Here is a 17464-nt window from a genome sequence, read left to right on the forward strand (position 1 = left end):
TGCTGGAGGGGTTTGAATGGGAAGGATAAAACAGACCACGAAAATCCACACGGACAAATTCGGAGTTTAAAATAGATGAAATACTGGTGGTGCAGCTCCGATCCTCGTCGAAGACGGGAGTACTGTCTTCACCCACCGCGACGATGCCGAAGCACCAAAATCAATACCCGAATTCACGTCAAGATAGAAACACTCAAAGAGAATTTTAGGAAAATCCAAATCAAAACAAATCTGACGGCGGTGGAGACTTCTCGAGGAATACTGGACGGAGAACACTTCGACACCAAAGAGTTCAGGCGTACCTCGGCACCGTAGTGCGTGATGAGGATGTGGGAAATTCTGATCGTGACGAGGCTGGGCGAATCCGGGCGTTGGGAGGCCCACTGGATGATGGGATATGGACGTTTCGGGTGTTGAACGGCCCTGGTGGTGAGTGAGATGGGCGAGTGCAGACACATTGAGGCAAGGCAGGAGGCCTGGCCGGGCGGCTTGGCGGCCTTAGGGTGACCCTAGGTGAGCAGCCAGGGGTGGCTCCTCATGCGGCCTAGGGCTGGAGGCCTGGGGCGGCCTGGGGCAGCCTTGGAAACCCTGGTTGGGGCGGCCTGGGTGGCCCTTGGGCGGCCCCAAGCGGGCAGATTGAGGGCGGCCTTGGGCGGCCCTGGCAGGGGTTGCTTGGGCGGCCCTTGGGCGGCCTTGAGCGGTCCTGGCAGGGCTGTTTGGGGCGGTCTTTTGGGCGGCCCTGGGTGGAGAGCCTGGGCGGCCTGGGGATGGCCTTGGGCGGCCCTTGATGGGGCGGCCTGGGTGGCCCTTGGGCGGCCCCAAGCGGGCAGATTGAGGGCGGCCTTGGGCGGCCCTGGCAGGGGTTGCCTAGGCGGCCCTTGGGCGGCCTTGAGTGGTCCTGGCAGGGCAGTTTGGGGCGGTCTTTTGGGCGGCCCTAGGTGGAGAGCATGGGCGGCCTGGGGATGGCCTTGGGCGGCCCTTGATGGGGCGGCCTGGGTGGCCCTTGGGCGGCCCCAAGCGGGCAGATTGAGAGCGGCCTTGGGCGGTCCTGGCAGGGCTGTTTGGGGCGGTCTTTTGGGCGGCCCTGGGTGGAGAGCCTGGGCAGCCTGGGGATGGCCTTGGGCGGCCCTTGATGGGGCGGCCTAGGTGGCCCTTGGGCGGCCCCAAGCGGGCAGCCTGAGGGCGGCCTTGGGCGGCCCTGGCAGGGGCTGCCTGGGCGGCCCTTGGGCAGTCCTGGCAGGGCTGCCTGGGGTGGTCTTTTGGGCGGCCCTGGGTGGAGAGCCTGGGCGGCCCTTGGGCGGCCCCAAGCGGGCAGCCTGCGGGCGGCCTTGGGCGACCCTGGCAGGGGCTGCCTAGGCGGCCTTGGGAGGTCCTGGCAGGGGCTGCCTGGGGCGATCCTTTGGGGGGCCCTGGGCGGAGAGCCTAGGCGGCCCTTGATGGGGCGGCCTTGCGTGGGTGGCCTGGGGTGGCCCTGGGCGGCCCTTGATGGGGCGGCCTGGGGCGTCCTATATGGCCCAAGGTGGGCGGCCTGAACGGCGACCTAGGACTGCCAAGAGCGAGGGACAAGAAGGGGAGAGAAAGAGAGAGAAGAGGGAAGGGAAGGAAGGGGAGGAATGGAGAGGAGGAGAAGGACGGCGACCGACAACGCGTGGTGGTGGCGGTGGCGGCGGCGGAGGCGGAGGTGGTAGGGTTGAGGAAGGGATAGGGAGGCTTGGGCACTCCTCCAAGAAGAGTTAAACAAAAACTCGATTCTTGAATTATGACTGCCTAACTGTTTCTTGAAACAATGGCCTATACATATAGGCCTTGGAGGAAAGAGAAAATACAACTTAAAGACGAGAAATTAAAGATGAGACGTGCCTCATGTCATGCCAAGGGGCAGTTGTTGATCTTCCGTTGGCAACATGTCATGATGCGTGAAGGAGCGTGCGTGCGTGGAGACGTGCGCAGCGGAGACGGTTGCGGCGTGTCCGTGGCGGAGGTGATGACGTCGGTTGACTGTGGCGGCGTGTCCATGGCAGAGGTGTCGACGTCAGTTGACTGTGGCGGTGTGTCCGTGGTGGAGATGTTGACTTCGATTGATGGCGGCGGCGTGTCCGGTGTCGATGCGATGGCATCCACGCCACCAATTTCATAGTTATACAATGCGAAGGTAAGTTATTATCTAGAAGAGGGAATGTTTGAACTTAAGGGGTCTAAAAATAATGATTCAATGATAACATATTGGAATAGTTCGAGGCCTATCACATCTGTGAAACTGATTGCACTTCATCATGTCAGATAGGGAGTAATCCTTGATGCACAATACATTGAGTGTTCAAAAAGATTCATATATGCTAAAGGTGTCTCAAATGCAAGAAATGCCTATGTCATGTTAGACCCATTAACAACACAAAAATCATGGATACTCTTCGTCAATGCTTCTTGATTTGCTGAAAGAATCAACAATCTTTATTTGACATCTAAAAAACCCAACTATATAGGTCCATGTTTAATTATCCTTCAGTCAAAACCATACCGTAGTGTGTAAAAATAAAGACATCTATATATGGTCCATCTTTTGCCGTGTTTTTGGAATAAATGAAATTCAGAGTTTAATTTTTCATGAACAGACAATGCAATTATGATGCAACAAAACTGCTTAGTCACTGTTATTATTCAATATGTTTGCCAAACTTCTGCATACATCTACCTTTTTTCACACATCTAACCCTTAGGAAAGTTGTCATCCCCTATGATACTTTTTAAGCAATGTGTAGACCTCATGGATACCTGCATGAACTTCCCAGCTTTTTAAGCAATCTGGCTTTCACCATCTGACACAAGCTTAGAAAAATTATCCTTTCATTCTTTATAATCCTCTTAAATTTCGTAAAATTTCGGTTGATTTACATGGTGTGGCTTATTAACTTTCCCAGGAATAGGATTATAACATCGATGATCTTGCTTAGTATAACGATGTGCAGGCATTTTCTAAGTTCGTTACGTTTGAATATCCTTTGAAATAAAGCTCGTAGGGCCCAACGTCCTAGTCCTTGATTAAAATAAATTTATTATATAGGCACTGCGATTTCGACATTTGATATAATACAACAAAAGAATATCAAATTCCCATGGCAATGATAAAAATATCTCCAATGAAGCATAATAACCTTATCTGCTGAAAATTTACTCATCTGCCTCGAAAAAACAGAGAGGGTTCCGAGGAGATGACTGGAATTAAAATATACGACTTATCGGGTATTTAAAAAATTATAATTTAGTGCCCAAACATCACGGGCGATGACCCCACGGTGGAATAGAATACTGACCGTTGGATCAATGTCTCCTCGATCAAAACCAATCTCGACCGTCCATATTAAGATTCCAAAAGGTCAAATTGTGGGCCCCAGAACCTTTAAGCCACATCAGCATTCGCCATGAGCACGCCAGCTGATGACGTGGACGGTTCAGTTTTCTCCACGTACCCTTATCTGTTGACTTACCTATCCGTCTTAACTGCCAATCAAGAGGGAGGGAGGAGAGAGCGTGGAAGGCTTAGATTTCTTCCACGTACCCTTGTGTTGTTCTTTATTTAGAAATTAGAAGCGAGTTTGGGGAGTTGGGGGGGGAGATCGGGAAGAACAGTGCAAACGAAGATGTACAGAATCTTCGTTGTTTTTGCCGGATTGTTCTTGATCGTGTCTCTGCCGGGTGTGGTGGATTGCCGATGGGATTCTTCGCTCAGGCTGTGGTCCGATTTCAAGGAGGGGACGAATCCCAGTGAGGATTCGGTGGGCACGAGATGGGCCGTTCTGATTGCTGGATCTTCAGGATTTTGGAACTACAGGCACCAGGTCGATCTTTATATCTCTTTCTATCTCTCTCTTGGTTACTAGATGTGATATTCTAGGGATTGGGGAAGGATTTATTTCTGTTCAAAACGGCTTCTCTGAGCTTTTCGAGTTTTCCACGCATCTGAAAGTGTCGACATCGGTTTCCTGGAACAAAGCTTTTTTTTTGTTGATGTGTGGGTTTTTCACCAGATGAGGGGAGATTTGTCGGCCCTCAATTTTTCGCGGTGACCTTCATTATGTGAGTGAGGAAGGGTATTCGAATTTGATTGGACGCTCTCATGATTTTTTTTATTACAAATTATTTTAACATTGTAAAATTTTGAACTCCACCTTGAAAAATTTATAATTTTAGTTAAGTGGGCTGAGTTTTTCCGAAGATTAAAATATTCTTATAGGTATTAATCGGTACACTGCTGAGATGATATGATTGTACTATCTCGTTTCCAAAGTTTGGAAGTGGAGTAGCAGGCATTATACAGCCTAAAAATCTGAGTTGTTCCAGTTTTAAATAGCTGTTTCGACTGGGTGAGATATCTGGAAATTCAGAGTTTGTTTCCGTGGGATCTCCTTTGGAAGATAACAGTTCAAAAAACTTTTTATGAAGAGCTCAATATGAATATGGCTTTTGCGATTGTTATTTTTTCACGTTCGTCTGCTGAAAGTATCTTCCTCTGATATTTAAACACGAAGGTCAAGTTTCATTATCTAAGATAGAGATTATGGATGCGTCTGTGATCTGGTTGCTCCATTAGACTTATTTTGAAGTCGCCTTCTCATCAGAATAAGTTATATTACTGGCCATTTTTTCCCTTCAGACCGATGCTTTATCATTGCTGTTCTAATTTGATTGGTTCTGATTGTTCGAGAAATGATGCCATTATTACTTTCTTGTATCCCGACTCATGGAACATTGATAGTCTAAAGGCAGAATTTCCCTCCTATTCATATGTGCAGGCGGACATCTGCCATGCGTATCAGGTACTGAAGAAGGGTGGGCTGAAAGATGAAAACATCATCGTATTCATGTACGATGACATAGCCTATAACGAATACAACCCAAGGCCCGGAGTCATCATCAACCATCCATATGGTGATGACGTTTATGCTGGCGTTCCCAAGGTCTTCATTTTTGCATCTCATTATCTTGATTTTCTTTACTACATGTATTCTATTCTAAACTGCATCACGCCATGATACAGGACTACACGGGTGATGATGTCACTGTGAACAACTTCTTTGCTGTTCTTCTTGGAAACAAAGATGCTATTACTGGTGGCAGTGGGAAAGTCGTTGACAGTGGGCCTAATGATCACATCTTCATATTCTACTCTGATCATGGTGGTCCTGGAGTACTAGGTTAGCCATGTTTTCTAACTCCTCTTCAATAAGTTCATCCCAACTAAATTTCTGGACAATAGTGTTAGCCGTCCCCGAACTAAGTCGTCATCGCCATCCAGAAATCAACATCTTCTTCATTCTCACAAGCTTGTGTGACGATGATGATGATTTGATCACTGTTATCTTAGTCACGAGTTGATGACAGTGGCACTCTCATCGTTGTCATCCTGGCTTAGAAGAATGACTACGATGATGATGATTCATCTTCATTCTCTCTTCATCTTGATCAAGGATGAGAAGTTCGTGGCTGCAGGTCAAGGAGGGGATTTGTCCCTCCATCCTCATGATGATTCTTTTGTCATTGTTATCGTGGGCACAGATAAGTGACAGTGATGAATTCATCATCGTCATTTTCATCCTTCCACTGGCGAATGATGAGGATAATCAAGATGGAGAATACTAGTTCTGATGACCAAAGCCCGTCACAGTGCTTTATCTGCACGTGTTGTTTCCAGGCATGCCGACTTACCCCTACCTCTATGCGGATGACTTGGTCGAGGTGTTGAAGAAGAAGCACGCTTTAGGAACATATAAAACCCTGGTTAGAGTTATAAAGACTCATTTTCTTTTTATTTGGTGGATTATGTGGGATGGCAGAGACTGATGCAGATGATGCTTCAGGTGTTCTATCTTGAAGCCTGCGAGTCTGGCAGCATATGTGAAGGTCTTCTTCCAGAGGGTTTGAACATATATGTCACCACTGCTTCAAACGCCGTAGAGAGCAGCTGGGGAACCTACTGCCCTGGAGACACCGTTGGCCCCCCTCCCGAGTTCTACACTTGTCTTGGGGACCTCTATAGTGTTTCCTGGATGGAAGACAGGTCCCTAACTCGTTCTTGGTTCCTCTTTATCTGTATTTTCTCTTATTTTCCATCCACATGTCTGAATCTCGTTGGGTTGGTAATGATGCAGCGATCGACAGAACCTGCACATTGAAACACTGGGGCAACAATATGAACTGGTAAGTCCTTGGCTTCACTCTTGTTAGCTTTGAGAGGAATTGACTGTTTCTCCTCCATTTTCAGGTGAAAGACAGGACCTCGATGCACAACACGTATGCCTTTGGGTCTCATGTAATGCAGTATGGCGATAAGGCCATCAACACTGACATTCTATATTCTTACATGGGGTCAAACCCCGCGAACGACAACCTCACATTTGTTGAGAGCAATTCCTTGCTTTCCCCGTCAAAGGTGGTCAACCAGAGGGACTCTGACCTCCTCTTCTTCTGGAACAAGGTAAATATTAAACCTCTCTTCCATCTTTAAAGAACTTGGGTCATAAAAAAAACTCTTTACATGCTGATCCTCTCTTCATATGGGACGAGCACATAGAAAACCTCTTCCCCACTAAATATTCTAAAGAAGTGAGACCCCCATCCCTTTTAAATTTGGATAATTTAAAAAAGCCTCTTTTACTACTGAGTTCGTCTTCTTCTTTAACTAGGTATATGGTATAAACCTTTCACCTTTATTTCTTCGAACTTGGGTCCTCAAAAATACATTTTTTTTGCATTTCTTAGCCTTTTTTATTACTCATCCTCACTCTTTTCCAGTTCCGGCATGCCAAAGAGAACTCACCACACAAAGTTAGAGCTCAAGAGGGATTAATCAGCATGATGGCCCACAGGCTGCACGTTGACAGTAGCATGGAGATGATTGGCATCCATCTCTTTGGGCCATCTGACAGCGCCGAGGCCCTGAGCGCCGCTCGTCCTGTGGGCCGGCCCGTGGTTGATGACTGGGCCTGCCTCAAGTCCATGGTCAGGATATTTGAGAAGCACTGTGGCTCACTATCACAGTATGGTATGAAACACATGCGAGCTATTGCCAATATCTGCAATGCTGGAGTCAGTGAGGAGGCGATGGCTGTGGCAGCTTCCCATTCCTGCAGTGGCCCGCCGCTGAATCCCTGGAGCTCTCTCCACCGTGGTTTCAGTGCCTGAAACAAAGGTCAACCTTCAACATAGGGGGCTGGCAATCCTGTGAATAAATATATCCTTTGCACTCCTTGTACAGACCAATCCTGCCCATCTTATGCATATCCATGTTTGCAACAGCTTTTGGCCATGATCGCCATTTGCTGACACTATGTGAAACCACTACCTGCAATTTATGTAAATACTTTATCCAAGACTATGGGAGTAACCTCAGTTTTTGCTCCTAGGGTGAAGTATCATAGAGAGGAAGGCTTAGGGCAGCAAACAGGTAAGCAGGCCGACCACCATGAGTGAAAAACATTGTTTTCAGTAGGGATACATATTGGGTTCCGATCTTATGATCCAAATCATAAGAACATATACAGCGGTGAAAAAAACTGTATGTTAAAGGGGCAGGACACAAAATATAGAAAATATGGGTATAATGAAATAAGACAAGTGTGAATATTGAATTCTACAATAACATATAAAATCAGATTGGAAGGGTTTCGCCTGATTTATACCAAGAAATGACCTCCTGCCTCCATGTTTAGTGATAGAGGTGCTTTAATTGGGTTCCAAATGGGACCTGATATCTGTCGATTAAGTCAATTCATCATGGCGTACTATAAAATCAGTAGGACCAGCTCTCTTCTCCCTCACAAGAAGACACCCAGTCTTCTTGTTTAAAACACCCAGCACACAAGTTATAATTTAACCCAGAGATCAAATGCTTGAGATTAGATAATGCCACAGACTGTAAATAATGATCCCAAAGTCTTTTTTTTGCAAATCAAAGGGTAATTCGCGAGATATATTATGTTGACACCCCAAAAAAATGGGGTGCCTAAAAGGGGAAAAAAAAAGACACTTCCTTAGAGTTAATGCTTCAAAGTCATGTCCAAGAGTTTCTATGGGTTGAGGATTTCTTGACAGGTACCCATTTAATCAACCAGTGGCCCACTAAAGTACTAAAAGGAACTAGCCCCTCTTGAAGAAACGGGAAAATATTTTTCATAAGTCACACTGTGACCCCACCTACCACTGAAGTTCTTTTAGTGTACCATATGTCCATCTCACCATCACTCGGATACTAGCTCCTAATTCCCTGAATTGTATTTTCCTTGGCTACTTACTTACACAGAAAGGTTATCTGTGCTACGACCCCACATACAAGAAATACTATGTCACCTGAGATACCAAATTTGATGTGAAGACTTACTACTATGGGTCTAAAAATCCTACACATCATATCATCACATACATCACCGTCAAAAAGTGGGATTTAGTGGTACCCAACAATGAGGTGTGATGCAGAACAACGGGTCGAGATTGAAGGATCGTTCAGGTGTCAATTAAACGGGAGAATGTGCTGGAATGCAAATGCCAAATGCAACGAGAAAAGTCAATGAGAAGTACAAACTGGACGCCGACAGACACCAATGATCACTAAATCACAGTAAGAGGGACCTGGGAATGCTGCAAGACTCTCAATGACCCAGACATCATGTTGAGGACCAACTGCACGAGCACGACAACAAACTCTAGCGCCAGTACCCTCAACGAGTCCAACCAAGGATGCATCGACATAATTCCTACCTCTCATAGCAATATACATATCCATCTTTGTCCTAACCTCGGCGGTAGAGACACGCTTGGGAGGTACAGACGAAAATAAGAGAACGTTCAAAGGGGCAACTATGAGTGTACTTGCGGGGCTGTAGCCCGGTCAGTCGTGAAGATGGTAGCAACAATCCAACGTGAGACCCGTCGGGTGTTCGCGGCGTCATTGGAGGGGCTGAGATGTTGGTGATCGGATAGCTGGGCTCAACGAATCCGATGCACGGCATGGCGGTGGTAATCACCTGGTGATCGCAGCGTCCTCACGACAGGCTGGCGACGGCAACAACAACAAGGGCTCCAGCGACGTTGCGATGCTGGCTGGGCGACGGCAAAGCAAAGTCACGATCGATGGTGCGGGAACGCGGTCGGAAACGCGACAACATTCGCCGGTTGGGGTGGCAATGGCGGCGATGGCGTTAGGGTTTCCCAACAAGGGAACAGACAAGGAAAATGGAAAAATGGGAAAAAGGTGCAAAATAGTTAGAATAAAATAAAATAAATAACAAAAAGAACACTTGTGTTTTTAATTCTTCGTTCTTCTCTCTTACGAGGGAAAGAGGGCCACAAAAAGGGTCCTATGGGGCCCCTAGAAGAGAGAGGCCTGCACATGGGTCCAAACATGTAGGCCCAAATACACATGCACATGGGTCCTGACACATAGGTCCAAACACACAAACAAACACCTTGGCCCTCATACAATGTCTACAAAAGAAAAGAAGTCATAAAAGCACGAACGAAAGTAACATCATCCTCCAAGGGCCCATTGACTAGGTCGAATACTTGAAGACCGGGTCTATCGCCTCAGTCTTGGCTCCTCGAGCTGGTTGAGACCGGATCTTCAAAGCTAGATGATCCCCGTCAAGGTGGATCTACCTTATCTTCCTGACAATGTGGTCAGAGAAAGTACTAACAAACATGATCATAGACCTACTCCATTGGATGATGGGCAGACATTGGACTCAGAAGAACCTCCATAGGAGGACCCCCTTACAAACATTACAGATGATGTCTCTAGAGAATGTATTTCACCCAACAAATGATGTGGCAAGGTATATCTGAAGCGTAAGAAATCATCAAAGGAATACACTTCTTACTCTCTCCATAACCAATTGGTAGGCGAGGATAACAAGTACCTATACCAACTTCAAAAATATATTTCTTCCTTTTGTGCTCATTATTAAGCATTTATATCTAATTTGGGTGTGTTCCAACTCACAAAAATGTGTCAGAGACATTAATGGCCTTGAAGCTTTGACTGAGAATAACACTTGGACTCATGTACCTTCAGGAAGACACCTGTAGGTTGTTGCTAAGTTTTCACTGTCAAGTATCAGCCAAATGATGATAGAAAGCAATATAAAGGATATACACAAAAATATGGCATCAACTATGATGAGAATTTTTCCAACGCGACAAAGATGAATATTATACAGATCATTATTTATTGTGCTGCAATAAAGGGCTGGGATCTAAAACATTTAAATGTAGACAATGCTTTCCTACATGGATATTTGGATCAATATATATATAGATATATATATATATATATATATATATATATATATATATATATATATATATATATATATATATATATATATTCCACCTTCTTTCAAAAATGCCCAAAACAGCCATCTAGTTTGTAAATCAAACAAGAATTTCCAAGGGTCAAGCAGTCTCCAAGGGCATGGTATGGAGAATCAACCAAAACTATGAAATCCATGACCTATAAGCTAAGCAACAGGGATGACATACTATTTTTAAACTCTATTTCCAAAGGAACAGTTCTATGTTGATGATATTATTTTGGCAGAAGTCAGTCCAAAGGAAATTTGTAACATTGATGAATGATTTGATAAAGAGTTTGAAATTAAAATACAGGGCTAATTCAAGTATTTTCAAGGCATTAAAGTGGCCTAGATACCTCAAGGCACTATTTTCTCCCAACTGAACTATACCTTGGACTTCTTAAAGGAAACCAGTTTTCTCGGTTGTAAACCAGCACCTACACAAGTTGATCCTAACAGTGGACTTGGTTTTGGCCATCAAAGTCCCATGATAAAGGGGGATATCAAATTTTAGTTGTCCAATTGATCTATTTAACCCACACTAGACCCGGTATATCTTATGGAGTTGGCATGGTGAGTCAATTCAAACAAGATCCTAAGGAAATACTTGATAGTGTAGTGAGTTGCATACTAAGATATCTGAATGGCATATGGGACTCAAATAGTCTTTAGACCTACCAATTATACAAACTTTGAAATTTATACTGATGTAGATTATGCATGTAATGTATTTGACCAAAGATTGACTCTAGGGTATTGTAATTTCCTTGTGGGTAATCTCATCTCCTAGAAGAGCAAGAAGCAGGCTATGGTCTAGAGGTCTAGTGCTGAGGCAGAGCCACATGCACTTGCTCGAGGCATCTGTGAATCTTAATGGAGAAAGCGTCTTCTCACAGAACTCTGGCTCCCAAGCCCATCATGGTGAAACATGATAATATGTCCTGTATCTACACTTTTCACAATCCATTTCACCATGCCAAGATGACGCATTTGGAGTTTGAGTGCCCTTTTATCAATAGAAAGTGAAGGACGATAATATTTTTACATCTCATGTTAGCACTACAAAACAATGTGCTGATCGTCTAACCAAAGGATTGCACAGCCCATTTCTGTTGCATCTTGTTGCCAAGCGAGGACTGGAAAATATCCACTCAGCTTGAGGGGGAGTGTTAGAGTCTAATATTCACACGTCTTATTTCTTTATACCCCTCTTTTCTGTATTTGCTTACATACCCTTATAACTTCTAGCTTTTTTACCATTGTAATAACTTAGTTTCTGATCATAAGATTCAAAGCGATATGTTATTATGAAATGAGTGTTTACCCTACTGAAATAAATAATGGTTGTTACTCATGGTGCTCAGCCTGCTTACATGTTCGTTGCCCAAAGTGTTCCTCCCTCTTATGCTAGTTTAAGATCGTGTCTGATCAGTCTCAGAGTGCCCTTCAGGGACTAATGTAATTATCCGGGTGAATACTTTTTTTAGTTTTTTAAAAAATCAAAATCATAATGTCATAAGTTTCCATGATATTTTTCGTATCATTCCCGAGAGCATCAAATATTGGTATTTCACCATCCCTAAAGTGTGCAACATAAGGATTGAAAATTATAAAAAATGAATAATAAAAAATATTCACAAAAATAAATTCTCAAGATATAGTGTGTACTTGCATTCGATAAAATATTTTTTCAGATATTTTGTGTATTATAGAAGGCATTTAAATTTACATGCGACACCATGTAAATTGCTAATAAATACTCAAAATTTTTATTTTATTTCAAATATACTATTGATTTTTTAGAGGTCAATGTTTTTGAATTTTAATTTTTTCAAAATTATTTCACTATAAATAATGTTTTATACTATTTTTTTTTACTATATTTCAAAAACAAATCATTCTAAATCAGATATTTTAAAATTCAATATGATTGATGGAACGCAGAATAAATAACCATTAAATGAAAAAAATGCATTGCTTCAAAGCAGTGAGATTTGTGTAATTTACATCACCAAGCACATATAGTTTTAAGGTTTCTGTAACACAGTATGTACCCAACCAATAATACCATTTTAACAGGTAAATAGATTCAAAGGGGAAGAAATGATTGGGATTTACACACTCCTTATATAGTAACCTTGAAATTAGAGACAAGAGTCAGTCAAAAAATGAAATGAAAATAATTTCTATGTTACTCCAATATATCTATGTTAATACAGCTATATCCCACACTGGCATCATCAATTGCAGAAAATTCTCTAATGAAGAAGAAGAATGACATTGGTTTCTAATCTTTGCAGTCACTTGTTCCGGTCCCAGTTTAACATACATTTTGCACTAACGTCAAACTTATGATTTTGGAGACAATGAAGGCTTACTGTGATGGGTTGCTAATATCGACTTTCACTTCGATTCTTCGTCACTATTTTTTCTCTCTGGGGTTGGACATTTAGGACCTTGGACCAGTTTGACCAGATCAAACCAGGACCATAGGTCCTCCATTTGAGGGTGGAGATGTTGGTCGGGCAGGTCCAATGGTCAAACTGGTCCAGAACCAGAAGTAAATTATTAAATATGTATTAATATTTTTATAAAATTCTAAAAAGTATTAAATCCAACTTGTCGGAGAGGTTTCTATTGAGCTCAGAGTAGCTTCCATATATTTGACCATATGTGGGCACGCACTTGATGCAGAAGTGTTCTTCTTCGAAGATAGGCCGCAAAAACACATTAAAATCTATTTCTGTATGGAAAATTTATTCCTTCTCTATTCAATCTGAACAGGTGGAAGTGTGGAGGGAGAAAGATCTAGAGAAGGAGGTTGAGAGGGAGGTGAAAGGGCATTCATTGACGTTGGCTATTCAACTTAACTATCAACATGAATTTTCTACTTTTTGACATTGACTTGTCAACCTGACATCCTGACAACACGGGCACCGGTCTAGACTGCACCGTGACTGAAAAGAACCCAGTTGAGATCGGGTATAGGTATTTGCTAAAATCCCCGTTGAGATCAGGACCGTCAAACACTATTTGTCACCATTAAAAACGAACCATCACCATCACCCCATTTTTCATCGCATCTCAAATATTCTCAACCTTTCATTTTCCACTAGCTTAATCCAACGTGACCCTATGCTGGGCGCATGGTGGCTGATCTCAGCTTCTGGTTCAAGTTGAAGGGTAGGTAAGATAGGCGAAAACCGTGTCCTGTTCCCTCACCCCTCCCATCTTCCTTTACTCTCTCTCTCTCTCTCTCTCTCTCTCTCTCTCTCTCTCTCTCTCTCTCTCTCTCTCTCTCTCTCTCTCTCTCTCTCTCTCTCTCTCTCTCTCTCTCTCTCTATCTATCTATCTATCTATCTATCTATCTATCTCTCTATCTCTCTTTAAGTATGGAAGCTGGACGTGGGTCAAGAAGCTCGCAAGCGATGGCAATGACGGTCTTACTCTTCCTCGCGGTGCTCTCAATGGCGGGGGGAGGAATGGGGGAGGGCGCACCGGCGCCGAGCCCCGGCGGCGCCGCCGCGCCAGTGGCCTGCCGCCGCGTTCTTCGCCGCCGCGCTACTTCTCGGGATTTTCCACCAGTAATAGTTATCCCTCCCAGATCAGAAATCTACCGTAGTTAAAGAATATGTGCCTTAGTTTATGAATAAACTGCGAGGTTTGGCGCGTCCTCGGCTCCGTCTGGTTCGTCTCCGGCCGATGACTGGGTTTGTCTTTGGGGTGGGCGTGGGGGGGGGGGTCGGCTCGGCTCGCTCGGCGCGTCGTTCTGCGATGGCGAGGGTTCGTCATCCGGGGAAGAAGGCGGCGTTTTTCTGTGTGCCTCTCTCGCGCCTTCTCTTCTTTGCTACTCGGACTCGCTCATGGTCCCCTCCATCGCCTTCAGCCCCCTCGTCTTCTGAGCCTACGCAATGATGCAGAGAGAGAGAGAGAGAGTATGTGTGTGAGAGAGATTAGATAGATAGGTAGATAGGTGGGTCGGTAGAGAGATAGTAGATAGATAGATAGATAGGTGGGTAGATAGATAGATAGAGGGAGAGTCTGTGCGAGCGAGAGATGGGTAGATGGAGAGAGAGTCTGTGCGAGCGAGAGATGGGTAGATGGTGAGAGAGAGGGAGGGGTAGATGGAGAGAGATTAGATAGAGAGAGAGAGAGTCTGAGCCAGAGAGAGATGGGTAGATGGAGAAGAGAGATTAGAGTCAGTGTGGGAGAGACTAGATAGAGATGGAGAGAGAGAATCTGTGTGAGAGATAGATGAGTAAATGAAGAGAGATTATATAGATAAATAGAGAGAGAGAGAGAATCTGTGTGAGAGGGAGATGGGTAGATGGAGAGAGAGATAGAGTTTGTGTGTGAAAGAGATGGCTGGATGGGAGAGAGATATATAGGTAGACAGAGAGAGATAGAGAAGAGTAGAGAGAGGGAGAGAGATGGAAAGATAGATGGATGGATAGATAGAGAGATAGAGACGAAGGGGGAGAAGGGAAGTCTGTTTGAGAGAGATGGATTGATAGATGAGAAAATTTAGAGAGAGAGATAGATGGATAGATAGATAGAGATAAAGAGAGAGAAATATCGATAGATATATATCTAGAGAGAGAAATAGGGATAGATATAGAGGGAGAGAGAAATAGGGATATAGAGAGAGACAGAGAGAGATATATATATCTTCTCCCGGAGGGCGGGCAGCACCGCTCACCTTCTTGGAGATCTTCTTCTCCCGCACTTCGTAACGATCGAGCGATACGTCGGACAGCCACGTCCCGGGGCTCACCTGCTGCGCAATCACGCAAAAACCGGTACTTTCCCCATTCAAACGATACCCAGATGCGACAGAGATCGCTAGAGAGAGAGAGAGAGAGAGAGAGAGAGAGAGAGAGAGAGAGAGAGAACGACAGAGATAGAGAAATAGGTATATAGAGATAAGTATATAGGGAGAGACGGATAAAGACAGAATAGATAAAAACATCAAGATATACTCGCAGAGAGAAAGAGAGAGAGAGAGAGAGATGGAGACCATACGTTGAGGACGCGCTGGACGCACTTGGGTCGCTTCTTGGGTCGCTGAGGGAGCTTCGAGCCTTTGAAAAGAAGGTAGTCTTCTTCCTTCTCGCGAGTGGAGAGCGCTACAACGAACCTCGGCCACGCCGCCGCCTCGCCGCCCCCCGACGACGACGACCCCCCCCCTTCCCCGTTCTCCACCGCCTTCCCTCCTCCTTTCTCCGCCTTTGCGCCTTCCTGCTGCTGTATCCTTCCACCCACCGAAGCTTCCGCGTTTCTGTCCCCATGAAAACCCGCAAATTCATTTAACCCACCATGAAATAAGCTCGACCAAACATACAAAATTCTCCCCGTCTGAAGAATTCTCTGGTATTACTTACCTTGTGTTGTAACCAGTGGATCTGTGCACGTTGGGCGAGGAAGCTCGTCGGAGAGGATGAGTCTTCTTCTCCGCTCTGGTAATGGCGTTTGCGGGAGTCTTGCTCTTGCGGAAATGCCCTTCGTTTGCTTGGGTCTTCACGCATCTTAGCCGCTTTCTATTCCCCCAGCGTAGGAGGAAGTCTGTCTTCTCTCCGGCCGCGTTGCAGAGCTCCGCCGTCGTCCGTTTCGTCGTCGTCCTCTCCATCAGTGATCTCGTCGAAGTCGGGCCGATTAAATCGGATGATGAGAAGTTCGTAGCGAGAAATGGGGATTCGAAGATGAAATCTCGGATTTTCCTGGTCCCCGCTGTTTGAATCTTCGCTAGCTGCCATGAACAAGGAGAAATCAATCACGGTTGAGAAACTCGCACATAATCAATCCGGGAAAAAAAATTCCAGAAATGAATAATCCTGAGATCGAATCAGAGAGAGAGACGCGGAGATCGGAAGCAGAACTACCGAAATCAAACTCGCAGATCGATCTCGAGAGGAGGTCAAAGAACGATGAAAAACGGAGAAGGGAAAGTAAGATCCGCAAGTCGCGGGGGGATCGCTTGTTCTTCTCCACTCAGGCAATGTGATTCTTGCTTCGCAACGGGAAGAATCAGACCTCGGTAAATCGATCCGAAGATGAAATCTTGAACGCATCTGCCACGGCAAATCAAACTTTTGGCAACGGGTGGAGAATTATCACTGACCAGGAACAATTGCGGAGCAGGAAAGACTTTATCTTGGCATCCCCAAGACGATGGAGGAGGGAAGAACGTCGCATAATCAGAAAAAATGAAACACGCCCAGGATCCGATCAAGCCATCGGGAGATTGTGCAAACCCGTCGATTCCAAAATCTCCTTAACTCCAGCAAGAACAGGAAAGCATTCCGCGGGTTCTCAGTCTTCTCTCCGAAAATAGACCAATCCACAGCGAATGACCGCAGAAGAAGAAGGCAGAAATGGACTGTCCCAGTTCCTTTTCAAAATAACCTCGAAGGGTATTATTTTATACGCTGCTCGCGGTTCCGTTACGCCTTTCCCCGCTCCGTTTGGTCTCCGACGCCGTGATGGTGATTTATTATTATTTCTGTGGATTTTCAAAATTTCCCTTTTCTCGTTTTCATATTTTTTATTAGCTTGTAGATAATTGGCCCCAAGAAAAGAATTCCTGTGCTTTCTAAATTTTCTAGTTTATACATTTATTAATTATATCTTTCTCCCCAGTCTGGAACAAAGTTTGGAAAATTGAGTTGTCTACTTGTGAATGTTCAAGATTCACATTAAAATGAATCCCTACAGGGACGGAACAGATTCACATTAAATTCATGCTGACTTTGTATTGAATGCTCTACTTTAGGCGCGAGTTTAAAACATAAAACCTTTGTACTAATACGACTTCATCTTCTTGGATGTGAGGCCTTTCTAGTTTGGAAGCACTACCGCGAGCTAGATGTTAAGCGAAAACCCTTATTTTTAAAAGTGCAAGTTTCAACATTTATTTAATATTGATACGCCATCTTACCAGACACCCATCTCTCTTTATTTCCCTCTCAGTCTCTCCCTCTCCGCTATCTACAATTTCAGACAGATGACGGGTGGTGACTAATGACGGAATTGACTTAATGGGTTTGACAGATATCCGTTCCGTTATCATCATCTAAGTGACATTGTATAAAGGTGAAGTGATTGACAGAGACTTCAATGATTGG

General features: G+C 44.7%; 2 protein-coding genes across 3 annotated transcripts; one reads left to right on the forward strand and one right to left on the reverse strand.

Annotated features, from left to right (window-relative positions):
- Positions 1-3586: 3586 nt before the first annotated feature.
- GAMMA-VPE (gamma vacuolar processing enzyme) lies at positions 3587-7367 on the forward strand. Its single transcript, XM_078575846.1, has 8 exons — positions 3587-3836; positions 4791-4955; positions 5036-5192; positions 5690-5775; positions 5856-6055; positions 6147-6195; positions 6260-6472; positions 6790-7367. The coding sequence occupies exons 1-8, from the start codon at positions 3639-3641 to the stop codon at positions 7177-7179; spliced, it is 1458 nt and encodes a 485-aa protein (XP_078431972.1). The 5' UTR covers positions 3587-3638; the 3' UTR covers positions 7180-7367.
- Positions 7368-13946: 6579 nt separating this feature from the next.
- Positions 13947-16899, reverse strand: LOC144703632 (uncharacterized). 2 transcript variants are annotated; one of them, XM_078575849.1, is made up of 5 exons: positions 16462-16899; positions 15725-16089; positions 15366-15621; positions 15043-15120; positions 13947-14247 (listed from the first exon to the last, which is right to left on the reverse strand). In XM_078575849.1, the coding sequence occupies exons 2-5, from the start codon at positions 15967-15969 to the stop codon at positions 14191-14193; spliced, it is 636 nt and encodes a 211-aa protein (XP_078431975.1). In that variant the 5' UTR covers positions 15970-16089; positions 16462-16899; the 3' UTR covers positions 13947-14190. The 2 variants fall into 2 exon arrangements, with proteins under 2 accessions (XP_078431975.1, XP_078431974.1); XM_078575848.1 differs by lacking the exon at positions 16462-16899 and adding an exon at positions 16223-16443.
- Positions 16900-17464: the final 565 nt, after the last annotated feature.

The sequence above is a fragment of the Wolffia australiana genome, chromosome 5, assembly GCF_029677425.1.
Source record: "Wolffia australiana isolate 7733 chromosome 5, ASM2967742v1".
Classification (NCBI taxonomy): domain Eukaryota; kingdom Viridiplantae; phylum Streptophyta; class Magnoliopsida; order Alismatales; family Araceae; genus Wolffia; species Wolffia australiana.